The 25,440-nt window shown below is 32.8% G+C and overlaps 4 protein-coding genes across 7 annotated transcripts; 3 read left to right on the plus strand and 1 right to left on the minus strand.

Moving 5' to 3' along the window:
- Positions 1-694: 694 nt before the first annotated feature.
- Positions 695-4,361, plus strand: LOC100803646 (DPG1-like protein). The gene is made up of 4 exons (NM_001362096.2): positions 695-932; positions 1,587-2,015; positions 2,985-3,228; positions 4,028-4,361. Exons 1-3 carry the CDS (start codon positions 834-836, stop codon positions 3,177-3,179), a joined length of 723 nt encoding a protein of 240 aa, NP_001349025.1. The 5' UTR covers positions 695-833; the 3' UTR covers positions 3,180-3,228; positions 4,028-4,361.
- Positions 4,362-7,433: 3,072 nt separating this feature from the next.
- LOC100804702 (serine/threonine-protein kinase SRK2E) lies at positions 7,434-11,811 on the minus strand. 3 transcript variants are annotated; one of them, XM_041013111.1, is made up of 10 exons: positions 11,419-11,809; positions 11,067-11,295; positions 10,161-10,235; positions 9,966-10,067; positions 9,826-9,879; positions 9,642-9,734; positions 9,308-9,400; positions 8,606-8,710; positions 8,432-8,530; positions 7,434-7,992 (listed from the first exon to the last, which is right to left on the minus strand). In XM_041013111.1, the coding sequence occupies exons 2-10, from the start codon at positions 11,241-11,243 to the stop codon at positions 7,696-7,698; spliced, it is 1,095 nt and encodes a 364-aa protein (XP_040869045.1). In that variant the 5' UTR covers positions 11,244-11,295; positions 11,419-11,809; the 3' UTR covers positions 7,434-7,695. The 3 variants fall into 3 exon arrangements, with proteins under 3 accessions (XP_040869045.1, XP_003555707.1, XP_014628196.1); XM_003555659.4 differs by having other exon boundaries at positions 11,067-11,811; XM_014772710.3 differs by lacking the exons at positions 11,067-11,295; positions 11,419-11,809 and adding an exon at positions 10,368-10,750.
- Positions 11,812-12,203: 392 nt separating this feature from the next.
- Positions 12,204-15,633, plus strand: LOC100807730 (pentatricopeptide repeat-containing protein At2g15820, chloroplastic). Its single transcript, XM_003556585.5, has 2 exons — positions 12,204-12,739; positions 13,494-15,633. The coding sequence occupies exons 1-2, from the start codon at positions 12,365-12,367 to the stop codon at positions 15,330-15,332; spliced, it is 2,214 nt and encodes a 737-aa protein (XP_003556633.1). The 5' UTR covers positions 12,204-12,364; the 3' UTR covers positions 15,333-15,633.
- A 2,253-nt stretch (positions 15,634-17,886) lies between these two features.
- LOC100809323 (myb family transcription factor EFM) lies at positions 17,887-20,977 on the plus strand. Of its 2 annotated transcripts, none has more exons than XM_003555668.5 (5): positions 17,887-18,524; positions 18,860-19,104; positions 19,201-19,540; positions 19,966-20,042; positions 20,127-20,977. In XM_003555668.5, the coding sequence occupies exons 1-5, from the start codon at positions 18,305-18,307 to the stop codon at positions 20,349-20,351; spliced, it is 1,107 nt and encodes a 368-aa protein (XP_003555716.1). In that variant the 5' UTR covers positions 17,887-18,304; the 3' UTR covers positions 20,352-20,977. The 2 variants fall into 2 exon arrangements, with proteins under 2 accessions (XP_003555716.1, XP_006605467.1); XM_006605404.4 differs by having other exon boundaries at positions 19,969-20,042.
- The last annotated feature ends 4,463 nt before the right edge of the window (positions 20,978-25,440 follow it).

Below are 25,440 nucleotides of genomic sequence, written 5' to 3' on the forward strand. Positions count from 1 at the left end.
TCCATATGCAAGGATTCTAAACCTCTAAGTCAATATTTCTTAAAGATGGTGAAGTTAAAATTAGAGACCGTGCACCTTTAGTTGCTAGGTTTTCTTATATACCTCGCCTTAAGCCAAAGGTTAAGTTTTCCACGTGGTGTGTGAGGAGCTCCAATATCTTGAATTTCTTGATTTGCATGTATTCTTTACCTTGTCTTGTATAATTATAATTATATGTTTCATTATTAAGAATAAATTATTACAGGATGCTTCACTTGAGTTTTGGAGTACACATACTGACATACTCTACTTTATTATGATTGTTTGTAAACTATTTTAGCATTTATCTAATAATTTTAAAAGTTTACATCTTCACACCTAATAATTATCAATATGAAAAAACCCAGTCAAGAGTCTTATTACAAATATTGGGAATTCTCACAATACTAAATAAAATATGTAGATTATACTAATAATATAATTTACAATGAGGTGTGCAATAAATTTCCTTAATACAATTATGCTATATATATATATATATATATTATAATCTCAACTACTTTTTCTTCTTTTTTTTCTCATTTACAATTTTATCCTTTCAATCTCCATCGAACAACTGAGAAAAGGAGGGAAAAAGAAGAAGAAAAAAAATGAAAAAATCTTAACCTTTGATTAAAGTAATAGTATATCCAATGGCTGTTATTACTTTCGCATCGTTCGTCCTGAAACAGACCTAGTACACTACGCTGTATGATTACTCCGTTCCGTTGGCACCTCTGCAAAACCCACTTGTTAAATTGCAATCCCCTTTCAAAAGGGTGTTCCAATTTGGTTTCAAGTTTTTATCTTTAAACATGTCTCACCTTCTATCTGCTGCTACTACTTTTTCTCGTTTCCAACTCTTGACCCTCAACAACACATTCACAACCCAACCTCCCTTTCTCGGATTCAAGGTACCCTTTTCAACGTTTTCTCTTACAATATTCTTGCTTTCTCCTAGTAGGCAAATGTGAAATGCAGCATGTATTTTTTTCATTTATTATATTATTTATGTTTCAGGGTCAGGAAATTTGTATATAACGCATTACTCAATCTGAACATTGCCGGTTATGATATGTTGTGGAGTTTTTGAATCTCTTAGTATAACCATGTGTGTATAAGTTGTTTCTACAATTTAACTAGAAAATTAGATTAAACTTTTTCATATAAGTTTCATAAGCTATCCTAGAAAGCTTTTTGAAAATAACTTATGAAAATATCATAAGCTTTTTACAAATACCATAAGATAAGTTCAAATAAGTTGTAAATAAGCTCTTCCAAAAAGACCCTAAATAATACATGTACTCACGGTAAATGTCTTTTACAGTGTCATCCAATCACAGATCATCGTGTATAATAAGTTCATTGACTTTTATAATAACCACCTTAAAAGTCATTCAAAGGATGATTTCTTATTGTTTGATAGCATAAAAACTTATATTAACAGTGTATGCCTATTAGAACTCTTTTGAATCTTGTCTACCTCTACATTTGGTTAAAAAAGTGTTTTTCTAAGGTCTGGTTACTGGCTTCATAAGGTAAAGTTCCCCCTTTTTCTTGTTGCACAGGGTACATCATGTTTTTTTGAGAAGCACAGTTGCTGCTTGAGTGTTAAACCATTTTGTGCATCCCAGAAGAGAGGGGCCAATATCTTCTGTTCTATGAATATGTCAGCACAGCAATCAGATGATCATGGGAAAATGAAGCTGGACCAATTAATAGACAAAGTGCAAAAGCTTTGGGACAGTTCTCCTGAGCCGGTGAAGAAATTCCCGCATAACAAGGCTTTAGACAACTTCATTCAACTTATTCTTGATCTTATTTTGGTTGTTGTCAAATACCTAGCTGTACCTGTATTCGCAGTTACCTCCCTCAGTGAAATGTCGTACTGTGCACATGAAAGGAAGCTAGTCTTTGTTCCTCTTCCGGTTCTCTTTGGAGTTGCTGTGGCTGGGATCCTTAAAGAGACTGCCCTTCAGTTATCTCCACGTCTAAGGGTAAGATCATTGGTTGGGCACCATTTTATATTTTAGATATCAGAGACATTTGTCGAATGTAGCATTAAGCTGTTGTTTTTTCTAAAATTACTTTCCCACATTCAGAACGAAACAGTTGTGATGCTTAAGCTCATTTTGTTGAATGTAGCATTATGTCTTTTACTCATTTAGTAGAAGATTTAAACAGTCACATTGCCTCCATATCATGAGTTGCTAACAATTGGGGTATGTTCCTTTTGAATCAGTTAATCTCACTCCACTTGATGAGTTTTCTTTGCGGATATTTGACAGTGATTAACAATACAATGACTACCTTAGATGTTCATTTATTTCCAAATTCCAATTTAGGCATCCAGCTTGTATTAAGAATTCAGGATGAATTTGATGATATATTTCAAAACTAGATACTTGCCTTGTTTTCCTGGGGCAGGTCTGTTAGGAACTTATGCTGATATTTGATAGGACCAGGGATAAGAGTTTGGACTTAGAAGGGAGGCCCAAGGTTTGGAGAGTGTATGTGAGGAGAAAGAGGGGTGAGAATAGTAAGGGTGAGGTGGCAAAGGCTGTAACAGAATTGGTGTGAGAAAGGGATTTGGGAATATATAGGGAATGATTAGGAGAGAGAGAGGGTTCACGTTTTTGATTTGTGAATTGTGTGATGGACGGAGGGCAGTAGCCTCTCTGTAGGAGCCTAGCTCTGTGGCAGTAGGATTATACTCCTTCTGTATGTTTCCTTTTTCTGTTAGCAAATAATACAAACATTCCCAGATTTATGTATACTTTTCCTTCTCTGTTTTTTGGTCCCTAACAATATTAATATATTTTGAGATCATTTTTATTTGTTATAATAGAAAAAGATATGAGAAACTCAATCTGGTGCTGCCCCCCTCCCCATTTACTGTGTAGTGTAGCTTATGTCTTGTTTAATTTCACCTTTGTACCATAGCTTATGACTGGTCTTGTTTTCAGGATTCAGAAGTTCCATGGCATTTAATTGCCATTGCAATTTTCTTCACATTGATCAAATTGCCTGGACCATATTACCCTTACTGGGTACGTATAATAATTCCTCATTTTGCAAATGGGGTTCTGTTGAGGACTCTATTGTTTGCAATATTGTGGTATAGAAGACCTAAAGCATTGAAGATGTTGGGTTCTAGTTAGTTAACTCACTGAGTTATGATACTTGTTGCCTGCAAAGTCAGTTTCAGTTGTAAGTACTATTATTAACTCATTCTACAATTTATTATCCTAAATCCAATACATGTGATTCTTTGGAATTTGCAGGAGGCTATAATGTGTTCTCCTGTTTTATGAGTAAATGTTATATATTGTGGGAGTTTAACAAAGCGGAAATGCTTGAGTCCAACCAAAATTTAGTTTTATCATCAAGCTCAAGCCTTGGTTAAATCATTTGCAAGTCCCTATAGTTTCACTGATTTTTTTAAATTTTTTTATCAGCAAATGTTAGTTTTGTTAGCAGAGGGGATCAAACCCGCAACATTTTTCCTCTTTCCTTCTCCCTTAACCATCCAGCCCACCTTATATCTTCTTTTTAAATTGGTTCTTATAATTTAAAATTTTGTAATTGGGCCCGTATGCTGTCCAATATTTTCAAATAAGTCTCCACTCATCAGTAAATATTAAGTTTTGCTAAAACTATAATGATATTTTTGAAAGATTTTAGATAAACTATAGGTACCTAGTCAATTTGCATTTATCAAATATAGTTTTTGGGGGGTTTTGTTTATTGCATTTATTTTTTAGTTTTAAGCCGGAACATGCTATTATTAAAAGATTGTTTAGTAAATTAGGCCTGGTGAAAATGTTTTGTATAATAATGGTTCTAGTAATAATTAACCAATATATTGAAGTTTGCTTGTTTTAATCCTGCAATGTAATATAGGTGTACTTGTCAATACCATGTATAAGTTGGCTTCAGTTGTTTATTCAATAATGTTTTGTATTAAAATGTTGTTGGTGAATCATTGACTATGTTTACTCTGATACAGGAGACCAAGTTTTTACTCGTGAAGATTTTAATGGAGTTAAGCAACCCGTTGAGATTTTGATTGAATTTGGATTTCACTTTGTTGAGAAAATAGTTTGTCTTGCGAATATGTGGTTGTGATGAATGGTGGGGGTAGATAAAGTATCGAGAAATAGATGTCAATGGTGACTTTGCTTGTTGTACAAGAGAAAAATTTCATCTTATATTATATCATGTTCGACTTTCTGTTTGGAGTGACATAAAATGTTGGTCCAGAACCTTTAGAGCATCATTTCACCATTAAATTTTATGTATAGCATAAATCTATGGTGAAGTAGTCGGTATGATTTGTTGTTCTCTTCTTTTCTGCTCATTGTGATGTGGATCATATACGAAATTTTTTACTCTTACATAATAAGTTATATTCATAATTTTGTAGTTTCTAATCAATTTTAACCGATAATAATGTATTGAAATGAGTGTGTTGAAGAATGTGTAACTAAAGAATAATGTGTAAAATGTCCTAGTGAGATCTTTCAGCCATGAAATACTAACATGCTCTTTTAAGCATCAATTTAGTTTACCTTACGCGGCTGATAATAGAGATGTTAATAACATTTTTTAATAATAAATTTTAGTATTGGCTAAAATTTAATGAAAGTTATAAAACTTTCTGAGTTTCATCTTATATTATTTATATTTTTTAATAAATTTTAATGAATAATAGAGTGTGTTAGAGTGCATTTCAGTAAACAAAAGGTAGTGATAAATAAAATAAGCCTTTTTTTTAAAACTCTATCAGAAAATTGAGGGATAAATAAGCTTGTTCAAATGAAAATAAAATTACAGATGAATTGTCACCACTGATCGAAATTATACACGGGTAAAGTTTGTCAAATTAGCTGTTTTATATTTGCACGTAACCTTCCTTTGCATCATTTCAATCTGTCGCGATCTATACTTGTGTAATAAAAATCTTACAGAAATTAGGTGAGGGTGGGGGACAGACACAGGGCACGTTTTTGTAATTATATCATGGATTTGTTTATTAGTTGTACGTTTAAATGAGCTTACTGTTTATTTTAAAATATAACGATTTGTTAAAGGGAAAAACATAACTAAGTGCATGCTTAATAAAAGATTATTTTAAAAAATAATCAACTTTTTTGTAAGTTGTTGCAAAAAGATTAAAGAAAATGAATATATCTTAAGAATAAACTAAACTAAACATGCACCAAGACATTTTATCAATTACATTTTGGTAGGTTTTCATTGTAAATGCAATGAACTAATTTGAACATGCACCAAATATTACCCAAGTTGTTGTCTCTATCTATTTTTGTCATTGCCGGTTACTACTACTTTGACGTTTGTTTCTTTGTTTCAATTTCCAACCTTCTCGCAATTGGCAGTTGACAATCAAGCATCAACCCTGCAGGCGAAAAGCAACTGTTGGGGTCCTTTTTTTACTTACATTTTAGTTTGTTATTTTGTTGTATATTTTATTATTTCATAGTATTATTTAATTGTAAATTGTCACATACGATAAATTTATTGATTTTTATAATAAATATTATTTTAAAAATCATAATAAAAATTATTTATGATTGATTGATAATATAAAATCTTACATTGATAGTGCTTGTTTGAAACTCTTTTTATAAGCTTATGATATTTTCTCAACCTTTGAACTTTGAAGCAATGCATTTTAAAATATGAGTATAGAATCCAGTGGTGTGCCCTTGAACATAAGCAATAAGATAAAGTAGAAATGAGTTTGGATTTTGCTGAAAATACCTCCCTAATAAGATTAAGTTTCATTTTAGATAGTTTCCCCCTATATAAACAAGCATGCAAGCCAAAAGGACGTTATTACCAACATTAGATTAGTTCGAGTAGAATTAAACTTTGATCATTTAACTAAGATACAGCCTTATAGAAAAAAAAATTATTAGGAAAGAAGATTCCACTATAATGAACACTTAAGTTTCTCAGTAATAAATATTCTTCACTTCACACCTATTTATTCCAGCCAAAGAGAAATGCCAATACAAGTAAAAATGCAGATGCTGTCTACCTTTATACGCCGAAAACACAAGCTTTCAAAAATGTATAAAACCTTTTTGGTTAATGGATTGCAGATGACAACAGGAGAAGCTTGGTTGAAAAAATATTTTATTTTCAACTTTTTACTTTTACTGACAAATATAAGCATACTGTCTTATTTTGTTTTATTTTCTACATTAAAAAACTAATAACAAAATACCCAAAAGAAAACACTAAAAGCCCCACGGGAAAGCGGTGCCAAGAACAACAGCCAAAACAGCGTTCGAAATGAAAGAAGGAACATAAAAAAAAAACAAACAAACAAACAACTCAGCTGAATATTAAGAGAGTAAGCAAAATTTCCTAATCTATCCGCAACCTGATTCGCTTCTCTTAAAGCATGAGACCAAGTAAAGTTGCCTCCTTCTGTAGAAAACTTTCTTATCATTTGCACAATACCATGGCAAGGGTGAGAATTCATGCACTGATGCTTGAGCATATTAATAGTAACAAAGAGAATCAGATTCAACCACAAAGGTCCTAAAGCCACGGCCTCAAGCAACAGAGATCCCAATGTAAATTGCCCAGAACTCGCCATGCATAATATATATAAACCATGTTTTTTTAAAAGAAACTAGTCCTAAGTTTTCATATTTAAGTAATTGGACATAAGTGATTAATGTGTTAAAGTTAAAATTAAATCGTTCAAATACTATCTCGATAATAATTCTCTGACAGAATTTTGGACTAACCAAGGTTTCTTTCCCCTAATGAAAAGGTTTAAGAGAAAAAAAGTCCTTAAGTTTTCATGAATCACCTATGATTATGACTCATTAATGCACTTCATTTTTAGGACAAAAAGTTAGGTCTAAATTTAATGATTCCAATCTATTGGCAACGCTACGCAAGAAAGCTATTTACGCATCCTTGTATACGAACCAATTAAGCATGCATGCATCAAAATTCAAACCACCATTTTTTCAGTTACACTTAGATACTAAGTCAGTAAAATAAACATTCAATAAAATATAACTACAATGTGATCTATTCATTAATATAATATAGTGATAAAGTAAATTCGTATTAAATGTCTATAGAAATATTTTATTAACCACGCATATAAATTGAACTCCCAATTTTCTTAAGAGTGGACCCCAACCCCCACCAAATAGATGATGCTAGAGATGAAAGAATGCGATTCGTTGACACATTAAACATTGCAACACCCATTTAACAGTTAACACCTCATATCACCAATCTTATCAATTACTTATTTTTATTCTCTTTTTATATTTATCTAGCATCATTTCTCAAAATGAAAATAACCTAACATATGACCACATGACAAGAACAGAGTACTACTTTCCAAGGAAAAGAAAAGATTGAAAGGGAAAGACAACCACTTCATAATATAACACCACCACAACTATCAATACAAAGCAGCATGTAATCATGAAAGGACCATAAAAATATAAGCAGGAATGATCCTCGCAACATAAAAAAAAAAAACAAACTTTTTCACAGAATCCTTCCCTTCAGATGTGAAATCTTTTTTTTCCCACATATTCCAAACCCACTGAACAACCCATGCTATACTATTTATAAATTGATCAGAGAAGTCAGTTTGCATTGTTTGCCAGCAGCTTACATTGCATAAACTATTTCTCCACTGCTATCAATGTCGAGGTCGGGATCCGTCTCTAGGTCCTCATCCATGTCGTCATCATCAATGTCCAAGCTACCGGTAAGATACTGGTTGAGAGACTGAGTTCCGGCTGCAGGAATTGTAGCCTCACTGATTATCTGCATGATTTCTTCAATGCTCTGCATTGGTTGATCAGGCTCCTCAAACTGGTTGTTCATTGTGTTCTCGACCATAAGATCAGCCGGCAGGTTCCTCAAAAACCACTCGTGATTTCGAATCTCGGGAATACTTATTCTCTGTTTAAAACAATATTAGTCTCCAATTGAAAGGTAATGCCATCATATTTTAGGAAAGAAAAACACACAAGAGGAGCATGCCTTGGAATTGATCATAATCGAAAACAATTAAAGATCCATTTCACTTCAACTCTTTACAAGGTAGTACAGGTTTATGTATAATAGGACTCCAGAAGACAGCAACATACTCTAACAAACTCTTTTGAACACACTATTATTGGTTGAAATTTAGTGGAAATCACATTTTTTTTGTGAATTCCACTTGTTTAATAAACCTCACTCGTGATTTTGTAGTTTCCAATAAATTTTAACTAATGTAGATAGTGTATCAGTGTGTGAGAACTTAGAAAGTGTTAGAGTGTGTTGCTAGAACTCCTTTTGGCCTCAATTGTATAAATAAAGCACATAATTTTCAGATTAATTAAAGGAAAAAGCTGACCTGTGCAGGGTCTGCCACAAAGATCCTTGAGATTAGATGACGGCACTCGGGAGATATATGAACATAATCAGGAATTGAGTACTGGACTTTCAAAATCCTCTGCAAGCAAAATCCAACAGTTTAAGTAATTCAATATTATTACTACGTTGACCTAAAAATGGTGCAGTAGGTTACATGAATTGTCTTCCGGAAATTTTTAGGTTCCTCTGGATCCTCAAAAGGATATGCACCCACCAACATGACATATAAGGTCACCCCACAAGACCACACATCTGCAATCTGAGTCATAGTAGAATGGAAACATCAATACAAGGCATTAGTAAATAAGAAAGGGAAAAAAAAAGCATAGCTAGCCTGAAATCAGTGCTTTCACATTAATATCTAATATCAAGTTTCTTGTGCAGGAGATAAAGCATAAAGTTACTCACAGGCCTATTTCTAACTGTAAATGAAAATCATATGTATTTCAAGCAAGACTGTCTATTACTCACACATTTATCGATTTTTTTCTCCTCAAGATTCACAACCACTCAGCTGAAACACACATTGAAAAAGCAATGAGAAGCAAAGAGCCTTTCAAAGTGGGGAAGCTAAAAAAGTGACAATCCAATTAAACCCCCAGTCATTACAGAATATATCATTATAAGTTTTTCCCAGGAAAACACCTTGAAGCTTATGTTGATAGTGTCTTTCCAGACATTAACTTAGTAGATTCTACAGGGGCACGAAGCCAACTAACAACTGGTTGTCGTTGTCACAATTTTATAATTATGAACTATGAGTTAAATTGTTCTAAGGAAAACAGCAAAGGTCCACATAAGCTACAATAAATACAGCTCAACGAATTTTCTTCAAGGGATAGAAGTTACATAATACCTTGCCGTCATATTCCTTCTTAAGCAAAACTTCAGGAGCAATGTATGCAGGGGTACCAACAGTAGATTTAGGTTGTGAATGTAGCACAGAGGACTGCAAAAGTAAGACAGTCAAGATTTGTGTCACAGATATTACAAATTAATTGTGTCACAGATATTACAAATTAATCAACCAAAGGCAAAGGACAGATAAAGAAATATTCTTGATCTTGGAGTATAATAAAAATGCAATGAAATTTCTAAACAATGCCCAATTCAAAAGTGATATCAATCTGGAATGCCGGTACTATAAGCCTGAACCAACCAACAGATATAACAGTACGAAGAAAGTGTACCTTCGAATACCCAAAATCACAAATCTTCAAACGAGGAGCTGGACTACCATCCAGCAATGTGTTCTCCAACTTCAAGTCACGATGGCATACTTGCTTTATTAAATAAGATAAATAGAAACATTGAAGTCAGCAACTCATTATACCTATTGTAAAAGTAAAGACTAAAGATGCCGAACTTATGTACCATTGCATGACAGTAGCTAACCCCTGATATAAGTTGTTGGAAGAAGAAGCGTGCCTGCAACAAAACATAATAGACATAAATGGTAAGCGGTAACTGCAACAGCACTGCAACAAAAATGCATGAAAGGAATAGATAAGAACCTCATCCTCACTAAACCGTCCTGCATTGCATATCCGCTCAAATAACTCTCCTCCAGAAGCGTATTCCATCACAATAGCCAAATGTGTAGGGGTCAATATTACCTACACTTGCAGAGAATGAGAATAAATTAAAATACATCAGGTAGGAAGAAATAGGTGAAGACATTGGATGTGTACAGAGTTTCGAGAACAAACCTCCTTGAACCTGACAATATTGGGATGCCTCAGTGATCTGTGATTTATAATTTCCCTTCGTACATTTTCATCTATCTGTTAAGAAGAAAGCACAGTTGAGCTCAATATCACGCAGGGAAAACCATATGCACACAACACAATTCCTTCCAAACTTCAAATAACTCTACCCCACAGCTTAGCATGCAAAATCCAATGAAATTGACTCACATGAACTCTAGAAGAAATAAAATTCCTCATAAGGGGGAATGGAGGTGTACATGTGATTATTGAACCAACACAACACAACCTTGTTGAGGGGTTAAAGCAGCTATACCAATAGTTATAAATTCTCCTATACTACTAAGAAGTTCTCCCGTCAAGCGTACTTTAGCTTTTTTACTCTCAATTTCACCACCTCATCCAACAAAATATGCCATTATGTATAAAAACAAATAGACTTCTAGCATCTCCCATTATGTCCACCAATTCACATAAGAGGCACATGGGGGCACCATATTAAGCTCAATAAATAGGTAGAAGAGGAAAGCAAAAACTAGGTTCACATTCAAATAAGCACCCACTATTACCCCCAAAGGCCTCAAATTCCATCCAGAAAACAAGAATAACAAAACAGTATACACAGTTAGATTGGGCAACACATCTCAAAACTTGAAATCAACATTTACACCCCCATTAACCACCAACACCTCTTTTAGCACCATATCCAACTGAAAACAAAAACACCACCACCGAAAGCACCAAAAACTTCAGTTGCCAAAATCCCCCCCCCCCCCCCCCCCCCCCCACACACACACACAAACCAAACTTTACAACAACCAACAGAACAAGAAAAGAAAACTCAATTTACTTAAAAAGGAAAAAAAAGGGGAAAAAGCATAGAAATTAAGCTGAACTTAATTAACAAACCTTATCACCTCTCTCAATATACTTGACAGCAACAAGCTCCTCAGTGTGCTTGTCTCTCATGAGCCTTGCCACCCCAAAATTCCCAGACCCAATATCACGGACCAGCTCATACCTGTCACTGTCATGCATGATCGGCATATCCATTCCTGGCCCAACAGTCATAGCAGAACGATCCATCTCCACCACCCCCTTTAAAAATCCCACCTTTTTTTGTTTCTTTCAATTATTACTATGCAACAAAAAAAACCTTAACTTTCACATTGAAATATCCACGACCCAGATCAGATCTTTGCAAAACACAACGAGAGTCGATGTAGAAAAAAAGAGACCGCCAAGTTAAAAAAGTTACTACCAACTTGAGCTCGTGAAAAGGTTTCAACTTTCACCAACCAAACCAAATGGAGATATTTTCTTTTTCTTTTCTTTTCTTTCAGAGCTAAGCTTGCAGTGGTTGAAGTTGAAGTTGGAAGTTGCAGTTGCAGGTGCAGAGAGTCGGTGATAGGCTCGTGAAAGTGTGAACCAGAACAGAACAGAACGTGAACGTGAACCTTCTTTGCTTTGCTTTTTTTTCTCTATCTCTCTCTTTCTTTCTGTGTGTCTTTCTTACACCAAAGTTTATCTTTTTTATTTTATCCAAACCTGATCATCTAAGATGCATGAGGCAGCAAATTTTTAATTTTTAATTAATTTATTTATTTGTTGCTTTGGATTTTCTTTCTTTTTTGTGCTTTCAGCAATACCAATGATGATGATGAGTTTAGAGTAAGAGTAGTATTTATTTATTTGTCACGGAATCAGTGAAACGTGTGATCCACAAACTGAGAAATTAAGGTGCACCTTTCGTATTTTTAGTTCAAGTAAGTAACTACACCTTTGTGTTTAGACTTGGAGAAAAGCGTAATGAATGACATAATTTTAGTAACGCACTTTTCTTTTTACTATTTTAATGGAATTGGATTCTCTACTATTAATGAATATATGGGTTAATTATTTAATTATATAAAATTTATTTATTCTAAAATTTGTTTAAATTTTATTTTTATTTTTATGTTTTATCCGTAATTTTAATTTTAATTACATACAAACAAACATTTAGCTTAAATCTTAAATATATTACATCCTACAATACTAATTTCCTTAAATCTTAATCGTAAGAAACATGTCAAAAAGCAAGTATTTACTGACATCTATCTTTTCCGCAACGAGGAGTTCGAATTTTATAATAATCACTTTTAAAAGAATTTTATCTTATCAACACTTCTTCTTCTTCCTTAAACCCTAATAATAATCTTCACTCAATGCGCTCCACCTTCACCCTCTTCCGATCTCTCGCGCTCTCTCTTCCCCACCTCCCATGGCCGCGCCCCTTTCTCTTCCCGCGCCCCCGCCAGTTCCCTCGCCTCGCCGTGACGGCGCCGGAGAGTGAGGTTCTCCGGTCGGCGGAGGCGGAGGCGAGGGGGCCGGAGGTGGAGATGGAGGTGTTGGAGCTGAGCGCGGTGCCGGAGGAGTGGCGGAGGGCGAGGGTGGCGTGGCTCTGCAAGGAGCTGCCAGCGCACAAGGCGGGGACTCTGGTGAGGATACTGAACGCGCAGAAGAAGTGGATGAGGCAGGAAGACGCCACATATGTCCTCGTCCACTGCCTCCGCGTTCGCGAGAACGAAACCGCATTCAAGGTAGCTAACTATTCTTCTTCCCACCTCGTTACCATGAATAATAATGTGCTAACTTGCGTTATCTAAGTTGTGTTGGATGGTTAAGGGAGAAGGGAAGAACTTGCGTTTATACTCTGGTCTCTGAAAGTTTGCGTGTTTCAAAAAAAATTGTTCTTTGAAGGTGTAATGTGGCTTCACCTTTGGGACCAATTTGCATATAGTATTAGTATTTTCAGGGAATAAAATAACATGAGTTGCCTCTTTAGGGAATGAAATTGTATATTGAGTTGTGGGAATTGATGAGAACCGTAGGCTTTCAACTGGAGGATACTTATGGGTGAGTTTAATTTATATGCATTGTCGGTGTGAAACATTTGTGGATAGGCATCTAATAGGAATTCACCTTGTCATATCATATTAATGAATAGGATTATGTGGTAAAATAATCAAATCCTATTGATTTGGTTGATAAAATGAAAATTGTTCTATTCTTGTTGGCTAATATATATTTTGGTGTGGAATAATGGATGGTGCAAAGCTTCCCTATTGCTAGTTTATATTGTTATTTGTCATGGAAATGTTGTTTTATTGAATGAGTCCGTCTTCCTGCCTGTGAATCGGTTGTTCGTTCTTTGTTTCTTCTACTGCTTGGGAATTGGAATTGGTATTTGGCTGTAAATATTGTGTTTGATTACTTAACCATAACATTTTACAGAATCTCATTATGAGCCATTAGGTGTGTTCACAAATTTAATTACTTTTGTCCTTCCTAAAGGTATACAAATGGATGATGCAACGAAATTGGTATCGATTTGATTTTGCTCTTGCTACCAAGCTAGCAGATTACATGGGTAAAGAGCGAAAGTTTTCAAAGTGCCGTGAGGTATTTGATGATATTATCAATCAAGGCCGTGTTCCTAGTGAGTCAACATTCCATATATTAGTTGTTGCTTATCTTAGTGCTCCTGTTCAAGGTTGTTTGGATGAAGCATGCAGCATTTACAATCGTATGATTCAGTTGGGTGGTTACCAACCCCGTCTTAGCTTACATAGTTCCCTCTTCAAAGCTCTTGTAAGCAATCCGGGGATCTTGTCAAAGAATTACCTTAAGCAAGCTGAGTTTATATATCATCATTTGGTTACAACTGGCCTTGATGTGCATAAAGAAATTTATGGGGGCCTAATTTGGCTGCATAGCTATCAGGATTCCATAGATAAAGAAAGGATAGCAGAATTGAGGGAAGCAATGCTACGTGCTGGATTTGAGGAGGACAGAGAGGTACTATTATCTATCTTGAGGGCTTGTGCAAGGGAGGGGGAGGTGGATGAAGCTGAAAAAACTTGGGTCAAACTTCTCAAGTTTGAAAGTGAACCCCCAGCTCTGGCTTTTGTGTATAAAATGGAAGTCTACTCAAAGGTTGGCATGCCGATGAAGTCATTGGATATATTTAGGGAAATGCAGTCAAAACTAGGTAGAACAGATGTTGCCGCATATAATCAAATAATAGAGATACTATGCAAAGCACAAGAATCAGAATTGGCAGAATCAATCATGGAAGATTTTGTCAGGAGTGGTCTGAAGCCTGTTACGCCATCATATGTTTATTTACTAAGCATGTACTTCACTTTGGAATTACATGATAAATTGGAAGAGGCATTCTACCAGTGCTTGGAGAAATGTCGTCCAAATTGTACTTTATACAGTATATATCTGAATTCTTTGGTGAAAATAGGTAATATTGACAAGGCCGAGGATATATTTAACCAAATGAATCGTGATGCGACTATCGGTGTTAATGCTCGATCATGTAACATCATCTTAAGTGGATACCTCTCTTCGGGAAACCACTTAAAGGCAGAGAAGGTCTATGACTTTATGTGTCTAAAAAAGTATGAAATTAAATCCCCATTAATGGAAAAGCTTGACTATATCCTGAGCTTGAAAAGGAAAGTTGTTAAAAGACCAATAAGCCTGAAGTTAAGCAAAGAGCAGAGAGAAATCTTGATTGGGTTGCTTTTAGGTGGTTTGCAGATTGATTCTGATGACCAAAGGAGGAATCACATTATTCGTTTTGATTTTGATAGAAATTCTGGCAGCCATTATGTCCTGAAGAGTCATATATATCACCAGTTTTATGAGTGGCTGCATCCTACTTGTAAGCCAGGTGACAATAGTGAAAACATACCGGATAAGTTTTGCACCATTGCAAGCTCTCATTTTGGCTTTTATGCAGATCAGTTTTGGTCAAAAGGTGAACCCACAATTCCAAAACTAGTCCATAGATGGTTGTCACCATGTGTTCTGGCATACTGGTACATGTATGGGGGCCATCGAAATTCATCAGGGGATATTTTGCTGAAAATAAAGGGAAGTCGTGAGGGTGTTGAGAACATTGTCAGAAAATTTAAAGCCATGTCCATGGATTGCAAAGTCAAGAGGAAAGGAAGGGTTTTTTGGATTGGTATTCTGGGAAGCAATTCAACTTGGTTCTGGAAATTGGTTGAGCCATATATCAAAGAAGATGAAGAGTTTTCTGAAGCAGGCGATGAGACAAAGGAGCAGGATACGGAGAAAACTGAAGATATTAACTTCAATAGTGATTCAGATGAATGAAAAAGAATGATACCACATTGATGATCATGATTTGGAGAAGGTTTTTTTAGGGAGTTTTCCTGGCCAGATGGTGCTTTTACACCTGTTTCTAGGACTTGTTTGATTTCCGTACTTCCACAGATGCATTTTACTATAGTCACTGCTATGGTTGCAAAATGAAGGCTTTCTTGAATATTTTTGTATCCATCCTCTGAAATATTCTAGTTGTATATTCCTAATATCTGATGCATAGAAAATTAGAGTAAGGGCTTAAAACTTTGTTACACTACACAAATGAATTTTATTCAACATGGTTGGAGCATTACATGGAATGTTTGTAATTCTATTTTTACAACAGTTTAGTTCTTTAAATAAATGGGAACTGCGAATTATCCCCAATCAGCTTCTTTAAAAAAAGCAAATGACCATATAGTTTATCTCCTTGTGAGTCCGGAAGGAAAAATTGAAAAATAATCTCAAGTTGTTTTTGAGTAAGGATTGGTATATAAGGAATGTAAATTTCAACATAAGAAAAGTAATGAGAATAATTTTTTTTACATGATTGATAGAAGAGAATAAAAGTATTTTTTTTTGTTATTGTTGTAAAAGATTTTTGAGAATGTTAATATATTAATGAGTGCAAATGAAACATTTTTTGTGGTAATTGATTGTAAAGCTATTAAACTTTTCCGTTGTAATCAATTTTAAACATATTATTAATAGAGAAGTTAAAAAATAACTTTTTTTTACAAACAGAAACTCATTCTAATTCATTCATAATAATAATAAACAAAAAGTGGATACATGGTGGAATAAAATAAAAAAATTTGTGGACTGACATGAAATCAAGATACTCCAGTTAAAGCATGAGCAACTATAATTATACTCTAGCTAAATAATAAATAAATTATATCATCCAAAATTTTTCAAGAATTTTATATATTGGAATGATATTCCCAAGAAGGTGATTTATTTAGAAATGAAAAAAATTATTGTTTCATGAAAAATATTTTAAATAAAAATATACCTATGATAATTCAATAAGACTTTTGAAAAAAAAACACCTTTTAAACAGAACTACTTTTAATGATTTCTCAAAAGTTAAAATGAGTAATTTAAAAAAAAAACCCTGATAGCAAAAATTTTAAGCACAATACCTTGATATAATAACATTATTACAAGTAAGGAAAATATGTTTGTGGTTTCTGTAATTTAAGTCAAATTTAATTTTAATCTTTGTAGTTTTAAATTAATCATTTTGATCTTTATTATATTTTAAAAATAAGTGAATTTAATTTCTATTTGGTCCCTCAGCCGTCAGAACGTAGGGGCTAAATAAGGATTAAATTTATCAATTTAAAAGTATATGAAATAAAATCAAGTTTAATTAAAAGTACTTATACCAAAAACATATTTTACCTTATAACTAATTACAATTACATTCTTCTCATAGAGAAATTAATCATTTTTTTTGTTTTATTTGTTTTATTCATATGAAGTGAAATTACCCTAATTAGTATTTTAAAAGTGCATAAGATATGATTTTTCAAGAACATACATAAGATATGATAGGAGAAGGAGAATATATAATATAATTCTTAATATAGGAAACAACCCCTGAAAGAGACAAGGATGCCAAACCCTTGAAAGCTTAAATATGCATCGCAATTTGGTGAAAAACTATCAGATGCCCGTATCACTTTTTTCTTTCAATTTTTTTTTTAAAGAAATCAACATTATATTAGTTTTTTTAAACCAACATTATATTATGTTTAATATAATTTTTATTGTTTAGTAATTTTTCATATAAATCATCCACATACCACATGGAAGCGGGGAAACTATTGTATTTAGTGAAATTTACATAAAAGATATATAACAATAAAAAAGTATACAGAAAAAAAGTGTCACTAACATTCTTTTTCATTGTAAAAGATTCCATCCTTTATAAAATAGGATTAAAATAAAAAACTTAAGCTGCTTTTATAATTATCATAGATCATAGATTGGAAAAAAATAGAAGAAAAAAAAATAGATGCCTTCATGAGCAGGGAGGTGGTGGGAGGCTGACAAAAATGCCTTGTACCCATGAACTAGAGCTAGTCTTCACGTGAAGGATTCTCTAGGTAAGAATTTTCATGTGTTTTCTTCTAAAGCTTAGATAAGGTATCTTATGTTCTTTGGATTCTCAACCAAGTTGGGGTGTTTTGTAACTTTTGTGAAAGTGAGAGCAAATTTGCATGTTCACATAACCGAGTGTAAGTGAATCTAATCTTTAGTAGAAGTTAAATATTGGGAGGGTAAGAACTCAAGGAGGTTTTAGTTCAATTTGTGGTTTGTTAAAATTGATTAGTTCTTTATTTTTTTTTCAAACTTTCATTAATTGGTTCCAATTAAAATCGTGACTTGTGAAAGTCCTTCTTAATTCCCTAAGAGAGGCCAACTTTCAAAACAAGGTAAATCACAATTTGAAGCTAGTTATTATTATTATTATTATATAAAAAAATAGTGTGGGTGTGTTGGGAGAAGCCATGTTAGATAAGTATGAAACTTCGGTCACTGTTACAGATACTATTTTCTTCTGCAAACAAAAAGTATGTAAGTTTTTTTTTATAGGAGATTCGAGAAGACTTTATTTATTTATTCATTTGAGTTGAAATTCTTCTGCAAACAACTCTGATTCGCAAATCACAATCAAACAAACCCTCTTTCATATTCCAATCCAAAGTCCAAACCCATGAATGATGAAGCCCTCCACCTATAAATTCCCTTTATTTAATTCCCCTTCTATGTTTTCCCTATTTCACTTCTCTCTCTTTCTATCATTCATTCCTTCAATCCTTCCCCACTTTTTTTACTCCAAAATCAAGGAATGACATAAACAGAATAATTAATCTCCTTACCACTGCAACTCACAAAACAAAAGAATAAAAAGAAGACCCTTTTGTCATCATAACAACTCTTTGTTACATTACACTGTAACACACGCCAACATGGGTTTGGTGGTTCCTGAAGAAGAACTAAGCTTAGATTTGAGACCCTCTTTTGTTCCAAAAACCATCACTGATTTTCTCTGCCACCTTTCCACCACCCCAAATGCATCCCACAAGGTGTCCTTGCTCGATGACTTTGTCCACAGATTGGAACTCGAATTGGCCAAGATCCAAGCATTCAAACGCGAACTTCCTCTCTGCATGTTCCTCTTAAATGATGGTTCGTTTTTTTACTTAGAATAAAAAACACTTTTGGTTGATAAGGATACAAACTCGTATCCCACAAGGATATAAGTTTGAATTCTGGTGTTGATGTGAGGATTTTGTGGGTGATAAATTTATAAGTATTTTTGTGAGCGTTCTTTGAACCGTAAGGTTTGTTCTGATCGTGATGAGTTCTTGGAATTTAACTCAGCTAAACTTTTGGGGAACATAGATAAATAAAGAAAAAACAATTTTGAGCCTGCTTTGATGGTTTTGGCACATGGGTTGTGTTTATTTTCTCATCAAGTTTCAATGGAATAATGCACTGTTCTTGTTTCTTTGTGGTTGCAGCAATTTCAGCTTTGAAGGTGGAATCAGAAAAATGCAGGGCTTGCAAGTCTGAGCCAGTGTTTGAGGAGTTCATTCCTCTGAAGAAAGAGTGTGATCAGAGGAAGGAAATTGAGAAGGAGAAGGAATGCAGGGACAAGAAGAATTGGATGAGTTCTTTTCAGCTTTGGAACAATGATGATAAAGCTGATAATAATAACAATGCATATGAATGTGACAAAAAACACAACTATAGAGTTGAAAACAAGGTACTGTTAATCAAACAGGATGAGAGTGTTTGTTTTGTGGGGTGCTGAAAAAATTATGAATTTACATTTTTTTTTTTTGTTATTTGATCATGGCAGAATAATGGAGAAAAAAGAAAATCTGTGACCAAGGACTTGTTCCAATATGGTAGAATTAGAAATGGAGAGAAGGGGTTTGTTATTCCTTTTTCCTCTTACCCTGCAACAAAGGAAGAAAAGGAAGATTGTGTTGCCAATGGACTTTCTCTTCAGACACCTGGAACTGCAGTGAAAAGCACTAGGGAGGGATCTGGTTGTAGAACCAGCTCTTGCAGGGTGGGTTCCTCCGCTCCTTCACCGCTGCATCAGCCACAAAGCAGCCGGAAACAAAGGCGGTGCTGGTCACCGGAGTTGCATAGCCGGTTTATTAAGGCTTTAGAGGTGCTTGGAGGTTCTCAAGGTTAGTAGTTAAGGCTAACAATAACATCAAAATTATCTTGGCACATGAATTTCATTAATTAGTAGTGCAATTATTTTGCTTCTTAGAATAGGGTCTTAATCACACTTCATCATTTTGATTGAAAGGAAATTGTGGATGGACTATTAAATGGATGATTGTGCCAAAAATGTCTTCTAGTGTTAGAAATTGAGGGATTGGATGCTGGAATTGTGTTGATATGAAAATAAGTTTTTTTTTTTCCAGTTTGATTCATGTTGAAGTTGTGAATTAAGTTAGGATCATACATTCATATTTCATTGCATATCATACTATCTGTCAACCTGAAAGTTCTTTACAGAAACACAGATTTGGCAAGTCATAATCATATTGTCTCTTATTTGGTTCATAATTGTCTAATTTAAATCTCCTGGTTACTTCGACTGCAGCAGCTACTCCAAAGCAAATTAGGGAACTCATGAGGGTAGATGGCCTGACCAATGATGAAGTAAAGAGTCATTTACAAGTGAGTTCATATTGTTCCATCTCCCCTTAATTACTGCCTTCTAATGTTTGATTTGATATTACATATGGTTGTTTATCATTGCAGAAATACCGGCTTCATACACAGCGAGTTCCAGTTGCTACAGCTGCAAATTTTAGTCGGTCTGCTGTAGATCTTGGAGGCTTGTGGATGCACAATGAATCCTTGAAGGGTGGCAGTTCTGGTTCTCCTCAAGGCCCTCTCCAATTAGCCACACAATCGGGGGAAGCAACATCCCAAACAGAAGGTGACAACATGATAGATGATGATGATGTAAAATCGGACTTATAACTGGAAAAAGTCACATTCAAAAAACATGGAAAAGGTGATGTGTAGATATTTTCTCACCATGAATTTAGCAGATAAAAGTAGAGGAGTTTTACAACTACTCAAGAACAACACATGATACATAAAAGAGGATGGATCTTTGGAGAGAGGCTTTTTGAGATTTTGAAGTAAAAATTGGTTTTTGCACAATAAGAAGCCGGAGCAGTTCATTTGTCCAAAATAATAATGATCATTCATTTCTTTTTGCCCTGAGAACACTGTAATGCTGCAGGAGAAATTACTCCAACATCTTAGATGGATTTTGGAGTTTCATGATTTGGTGGTTGACTTAGTTAATAGTAGTTTAGATGATTTATATTTGATATCTTGCACTTGTTGCATACCGTTGTGCCAAAATAGGAAAGGAAAGCTATCAAGTAACTCCCAGTTTTGCTCCCCAGTGTTTTCTAATAGTTGTGAAGGAGGTTGTGAAATTCGTCATCCGGGTCAGGTGCAAATTTACCATGCTAGCTAGATAGTGAGAGAGAGAGAGATAAAATGTTTGATGTCATTTTGTGTACAAAGTCCATAAGACTGTTAGAGAACTTGTTAAAATATGATTTTGAATAAAAAAATTATATATTGTTGAAGTCCTACATATGGAATGGTTGTGATATCTAGTGTGTTTGGTTCAACTTTTTTTATAGAAATAATTGCTTATTTTTTGTTGTTTTGTGAAAGAGCCTTTGAAAAATATGGAATTATTTTCCTTGAAATAATTGGTGGTGTTGTATAATTCTGTCCATGGAATTAAAGCAAAAGTTCCACGTGCTTATAAAAAAAATTGGATTTCTCTATTTTGCTAATGCAATGTTTTAAAGTTCCTGATTCATTTATTGAGTTAGCAAAATGTGCCCTTCAATCTACAGATAATATGGTGACTATGTTGGATGCACATGAAGATAATGCCAGGGAAATCGTCTCTTCATTATCAAATTATCTTGTCTTTGTCTCTAAGATACTCTATCATTAAGTGAGGGCTGTTGTCTATATTTAATTTAAAGATATGTCCATAACTTGAAGTTGACAGTGTCTCCAAATTTATGCTATAATTAATTAAAATACTTATGCAGGTTAGAGGAAGAGGAATTTGCTTGGAAAGAAAAAACAATCTATTTATTTCTATTTGGAGTGTAATTTTCATGTAACAGATTATAACAAGAAATAGAAGAGTCACATGAGAACAATATCCTCATGCTCTTCTGCGTACTTTTTCTTCAATTTGCATCATCACTGTGGACCTGTGGCATTGGTATCCAATGAACTTAGTTGGCTTTATCCAATGTCATTGAAAATTAAAAGTTTTAGTAAAGATTAAAGAAAGTAATATAGTGATGTTTGTCTGATACTAAAAGCCAAATGAAGCAAACACGTGTTAAAAATATCAAGCATACTAAGAGGTTACAAAATACATTAAGCATTACTTTTTTTTTTCTTTCTAATATAAGTGATTAAATAATTTTCCAATATTACATTACGTATTATTTTAAATATAAATATTTTCTTTTAATACTCATTTAAAAAGAATCCTTTAAGTTAGCATCTGTTTTTTTTTTAATTTGTAAAATTTGAAATTTAAATTCATATAATTTAAATTTATCTTTTATAAAATTAAGGAAGTCATAATCTTTTGTTATTTTATCATTTTTTCCATATATTTACTAAAAAAATTAGAGAAAATATTAACAAAGTGATCATATGCTATATAATTTAATTAAAAATTAATCAAATTATATAATCATAATTTCTTAAAATAAAAAACATTCAATAAGCTTCTGAATCATAATTTGATCAGTCACCTTATATGGCATGTTTTAAATAAATTATTAGAGTACATATCAGTATCTCTTGTTACTTGGCAATATATAATTCTACTTGAATTGTATTTTAATATCTTACTCTAACTTTAAAATAGAGATAGCTTCCTCTTAGCTTAAACTTATATTCATTAATTAAAAATAGGCCAAATCTAGGGGTAGAAGACTACCCAAATAAAAAGCTTACAAGCAATGAAGCTTGTAAGAAACCGCAGCCAAGTCATCCCTAAGCAAATTTAAACTAATCAACTCCACCGACTGACCAGGCACCAACAGTCAACCTAATCAAATGTTTGAACCTACTCAGTAAAAAATTTATCACTAAAAGGTTCAATATTTTATCATCAAGGTTTGTACATTTGGTAAATAACTGAGATTCTTAATCGTACTGACAGAAATTTAAATTATTAATTGTGTGTATGAAAAATTGTTGGAATAAATAAATTTATTTTGATAATTTTTACGAGGGTTAATCTGTTTATTTAATTAATGTTTATCCGTTTACCTAAGCCTTGTCATGATCGTGTAACAAAATCGCCCTTTTCTGATCTCTTAAGAAATAGAAGCACTCGGTTTCAATGTTTATCTTGTTGGAAGGAGCATGACAAAACGGTCACTCTCAAACAAATAATAGAGAAGAATCTTGCAGAGAGAAGGTTGATCATTGATCCTCTATGTATTGATAATAGCTCCAAAGTTATATCATATAATATTCTATATATCATGATTAATTGTAAGATTTATTAAAATCATTTATAAAATTGCATCTTTATTTTTTAACAAAAACATAGTACTATATATCGATATCATATTATATATTGCCAACGAATTAATATTTGAATCTTCACTGAAATTCAAGAATACTTCATATTTAGATCTGTTTTGATGATTCTTTTCAAAAAAATACTTATTAAAAAAAGAAAATAAATAAATTTCTTCATTGTGCATAAGGTAAGATAAGTTTATATCAAGTTAATTTGTGAAAACTCTTTTATATTAGTTTCTTTAAAATTAACCTTTTACTTATCTATAAGGTAATTTTAATTTATGTAGAAGTTTATTTTGTTTTTTTTCCTATGAATATTTTTAAAGAAGTTTATCTAAACATATTTTAATGAAGATTATATTATTTAAGAATAAAAAAGTTGCTATCCAATTTTGGCTCAGCTACACGCTATCATAATTAAATTAAGTTGCTTTGAAGACTTCAAAAACCATTCAAATGTTTTATTACACCTCTACAGGGGTATAATATGCGGAGAATAGTATTATAATATAAACATTCAAATAATCAAATCACATGGCGAATAAAAAAAACAAATGTGTGTAAGTTATATATAAATTAGGTTGGTCTTACCCTAGAAGAAAAAATTTCTTGAAAGATTCTTTCAGACAAGCCAATTGATAGCTATCTATCTTATCTATGTTATGGTATGAATAAGAAAGCAAATATAATATAAGATATTATTATACACACAATACTATAAGTATGAGACAAGGAAATACCACCAAAAATTTGGCAAAAAGGCCAATTGCCAACTGCCACCCACCAATACATGTTCAAAAATATTAATTTCCGTGCCTAAATTGCAGATATCTTATCTTGGCTTGTCCCAAAATCTATGTGAAATTTGATTTTGTTTAGCGTGCTTCTCTCTGTTTAATTCAATGACAATCTTTGCCATGGAACATTCACCAACAGTTCAGAATTTATTGTCCAAGGGTTGATCTATATATCTTGAACGGTTTTCATTAATTAATTAGATTAGATGACGTTCAACTTTTTCCTTAACGACAAAGAGTACCTTGTTTTTTTTTTTTAAAAAAAATGATCTGAGGTTTGTGTTAAAATCATATGAGTGGTTAAGATTTTGTTTGGATAAGTTTTTATTTGTAAGGAAAAAAAATTAAAATTAATTTATGTATAAAATAATTTATAGATCTAAGAAAGCTAATTTTAACTTATGAGTTAATTTTAATACATGAGATTTTTTTTTATAAATACTTATAACTTTTTTTTTTTATCTAAATACGACCTAATAATTGTTTTTGAAACAAATTGTAAAACACTTGTGTTTTCTGTAAGCTGGAAGTTTTTGTCTTGCAAGCTGGAAGTTTTGACTTATGTAACATCTACTAGTCAGCAAGGATATCTTTTATTTGACTATCTAAAGAATTTTACGGCATATACTTTTTTTGTATTTTAGGTATTATAACTATTTTTCAAAAATGATTCTGTTACTCAATAATTTAGATTTTAGTATAATTATATTTCAAAATATTAATATTAAAGAATTAATTTAAAAAGGTAATTTATATTTAGGAATAGTATTTGACAAGTAATTTAAAAAATATATATTTTTTATCCAGGTAGTGAAGTAGAATTGTTTCTAAGGTATAATCATGAGTGTATGTATATTCACTTGGATTAAACATTTAAAAACCAATTGGTAAAAGGATTGTCTCAGATTTCTTAGAAAACTCATTTTTTTTTTGTGAAACATGCTAGAGAGAAAAACAAAAGAAAATCTCTTTTAATTCCAAAAATATTGTTTCCACTTCTAGTCTATTTGAGTTATTACATATGGATTTGTTTGATCAAAAACCCTTGATCTTGTTCTCGGAGGTAAAAAGTATGCTTGATCTAGTTATAAATGGATTTATTTTTTTTCTAAAGTCACAAACATGAATCTTTGAAAATCTTTGAAGTATTCTATAAGAATGTTTAAAATGAAAGTGTTTTTTTTTTTTTTTTGCATTTTTTTCATTTAGAAGTTATCATAGAACGACACAGTTTGAAAATGACGAGTTTAAAACCTTTCTGAAAAGAACGACATCTTCCATAATTTTTCTTCATAAAAAATAACTCAGTAAAATAGGATAGAAGAAAGGTAAAATAAAGCCTTACAAGAAATTAAGAGCATGTTGTGTAATTACTCACTTCCTGAGCATTTCTTGATAGAAGTTATAAATGCAGCATGCTTTGTGTAATTAATATATATAGCTTGAATATTGATGAGATCATTGTCAGATAATATTTCCTATGAACCACATAGTAGAATATCCAATATTTCATATTTCATATTTTCATCCTTCTTGAACTCCAAATATCAACTTGAAAAGTTTGGCTCAAAGTTGATAAGACATCTTTCTTAGATACTCTAATACTTCTAAGGCATATAGAGTGTTTACCATGTTATTTAGTAGATAAATTACAATCGCGTCTCTCTAAATTC

Source organism: Glycine max, chromosome 20 (assembly GCF_000004515.6).
Source record: "Glycine max cultivar Williams 82 chromosome 20, Glycine_max_v4.0, whole genome shotgun sequence".
Taxonomy (NCBI): Eukaryota; Viridiplantae; Streptophyta; class Magnoliopsida; order Fabales; family Fabaceae; genus Glycine; species Glycine max.